Raw genomic sequence first — 2811 nt, 5'->3', positions numbered from 1 at the left:
GTCCCGGCTCCCGCATGATGACGCTCAAGGCGAGCGAGGGCGAGGGCGGGGGCAGCATGCGTACAGCGCTCTCCGACCTCTACCTAGAGCACTTGCTGCAGAAGCGCAGCCGGCCCGAGGTGAGCGGGCCCCCTGGGTCCCCCGGTCGCGGGGTGCGGGGCCAGGACTCTGCACCGGGTGTGCTGCCCGCCGCGGGACCTCCCCCGTCTACGGCCCTGGCCCCAGAGGGCCTGTCCTCGGGGGTCCTGTCCCCGGGATGAAGGCCGCGGCCGGCAGCACTGTGTGCTGGAGTTTCGGGTGCGCCGGGTGGTTGCCCCCAGCAGCCAGCCCTTCTAGGTGGCAATCACGAGGGGCCGAAGCCTGGACAGAGCCCTTATTAAGGTCAGGGAAACTTCTCTGTGGACAGAAGTCAGGGTGACAGAAAGACTTCAAGGGACAGATCCAAGAATAGGTCTGCTTCGTTGCTGTTCAAATGCTTGCGTTTGGTCGGTAGAAAGGGTTGTGAAAGCCAATTCAGGCTCTAAAGTGCCCACTCACTGTCCCTCTGCATTTAGGCAGGACCCCTTGTGCTAGAGTGCATATGTGGTAGCCTGCGTATATTTGTGGGTGGACAAGGAATGCAAAGATTTCAGAGATAATCCTGCACTCCACATTCTCTGTGGTGCCCTGTGAATACCTCGTAATCTCTGTCCTTAAAGATGCCCACAGGGAGGTTGATCATTTTCTTATTATGTCACATAGATCTGCGTGTGGGTTGCACCCAGCAAGGTAAGGTTGTCATTCAGAGTATCTCAGGCTGGGGCACGGGAATGCTCCCTCCCTTCCCTCACTCATCTGGAGGCTGAGGCCGGCTCTCAGTCAGAGCTTTCAGACACAAGACAGGCCAGTGGCCCCTCCATGGGGCCTGGCCTTCTTCACAGCATGGTGGCCAGGTACCAGTGAATGTCTACAGAGAGTTGGGGGCAGACAGAGGGGCAGACAGAGCATGCCAGACTGACGCTTTGGTGTCTTTGATGACCCAGCCTCAGAAGTCCCATCGTCGGTGTTTCTTTGACAGCAGGGTCCTCTGGGCACGCCCATTTTCACTCACCGTTTCTAAATGCCTTGTAAGTGGATCCTCAGAAAGGTTTGCTGAATTAATAAATGACTGAAGAGGTGGACATTAGTGATTTAGTGCAACCTTCTGCTTTCACAGATGAAGAAACTTAAGATCCACGAGGCAAAGCAAACAGTAGAGCTGCAGTCTTTGGGCTGGGTGTTATTAGTTCAAGGTAAACACTGATAAACCTGAGAACCGAGGCTGATTTTTTGCATCTGCAGAGTCCAAGCTCAGTGTACTCTGTGCTTCGCCACATCGCCCTCCCTTCATATGAACTGTCCTCAATGCGGTGTTCACACCAGTCTGTCGTTTCTGTGGCGGGGAAGACACTTGTTATTCAGATGACAAGGCGGAAGTTATGAACCACCTGGGTCCCTGGGAGTTTGGACATGTGATTATTTTTCTGCCCTATAAGCAGCTCACTTGGCTGAGCCTTAATTCTTTCAAAAATCTCTCTTTATTAAATTTACTTTTGGCAGCTTTGTTGAGCTATAATTAACATACATATAACTCATGAATTTAATTGTGCATTTTAATGGGATTTGACAAATCCATATGGTCTTGTAACTGTCACCAAAATCATGATCTAGAATATTTGCATCACTCCAGAAAGTTTCCTCGTGGTCCTCGATAGCCAGTTCCCCCAACTCTGGAAATCTGCAAATCATTTTGCCTTTTCAAGACGGTCTTATAAATGGAACCCATCTGTGTGGACTCTTTTTCTAGCCATTTCCTTTCACTCAGCATAACCTGCCTCCCTGACCAGACCTGTGTAAACCGTATGCGCAGGTTGAGAGATTGTCTGCCTTTCTGAAAAGACACCCTATCGCTATCACTATGAGAGTTATGTTGTGAGTGCACCGTCTGAGTAAACAGCACTTTTTACGGAGCTGTGAGTTTATCCTAAAATCCTGGCTACGCTCTGTGGTTTAGCCCATTTGTTTGGGTGTTATTAAAGGGTTTGAAGTAGCTGAAATTAGAAAACTTACTACATCCCTGAGTAAAAGAGTACCCAGATCTGCCAAGGTGTGGGCATCAGAGGGAGAATCTCCACGCACTGACAGCTGGCTCGACACCACGAACCTGCTGATACTTCTTTCATTTTTTTTTTTCAGATTCAAAAGGAAAGTTTATTAGAGGCAGAGTGAGAGGGACCTGATACTTATTTCTTGAGCTTAACCTTCCCTTTGAGGCTCTTGGAAGTCTTTGCTGGCAACACTAGGCTGCGCCTCTCACTTGCGTGTGGCCTTGGGCTGAAGCTCTCTGTCCTTGGGGGTCTCTTCTCTGCTTGGAGGGTCGGGGCGATGTTTACCAGAGGTAATGCTTGTCAAGCACTTCAAACCTCATGAGACGTTGACCTGCTCTGGGACATCCAACATCTTTCTTAAGAGCCCCATGCCCAGTAGGAGTGAACACATCTTCCTATCCTGGCAAGAAGCAGGAAAACGTGGGAGGAAGTTGTTCGCTTTAATGGAATTGTTGCCGAAGGCTTCATTTAAGGGGATCGCTTTCTGCGAAAGTTCTAGACTCAAATCCCAAAGTTTAACTTTTGACCGTAGTCTGCATATAATGTTGAAAAAGTATTGTGCAATGATGATTTTGCCAGAGGTTTGAACTGTAGCCTGTCTCCCATATTTAAGTTTAGTTCCTTCCTTGGAGAAACTCATTTTATAGGCTCTCTCTGGCCTTATTCTTTATAATAGTATCCATTA

The 2811-nt window shown here is 49.3% G+C and overlaps 1 protein-coding gene across 1 annotated transcript in view; it reads left to right on the top strand.

The window, feature by feature from the left end:
* The first annotated feature begins 6 nt into the window (after positions 1 to 6).
* The window catches only part of MPP1 (membrane palmitoylated protein 1), a 31763-nt gene continuing 28958 nt past the window's right edge, over positions 7 to 2811 (top strand). The window contains exon 1 of the mRNA XM_011375603.2: positions 7 to 119. Within this exon, the coding sequence (XP_011373905.1) occupies positions 15 to 119 (105 nt within the window). The 5' untranslated portion in view covers positions 7 to 14. The remainder of the gene's footprint in view (positions 120 to 2811) is intronic.

Source organism: Pteropus vampyrus, unplaced genomic scaffold (assembly GCF_000151845.1).
Source record: "Pteropus vampyrus isolate Shadow unplaced genomic scaffold, Pvam_2.0 Scaffold275, whole genome shotgun sequence".
In the NCBI taxonomy this organism is placed as follows: Eukaryota; Metazoa; Chordata; class Mammalia; order Chiroptera; family Pteropodidae; genus Pteropus; species Pteropus vampyrus.
This window is presented reverse-complemented; position numbering and strand designations above follow the sequence as displayed.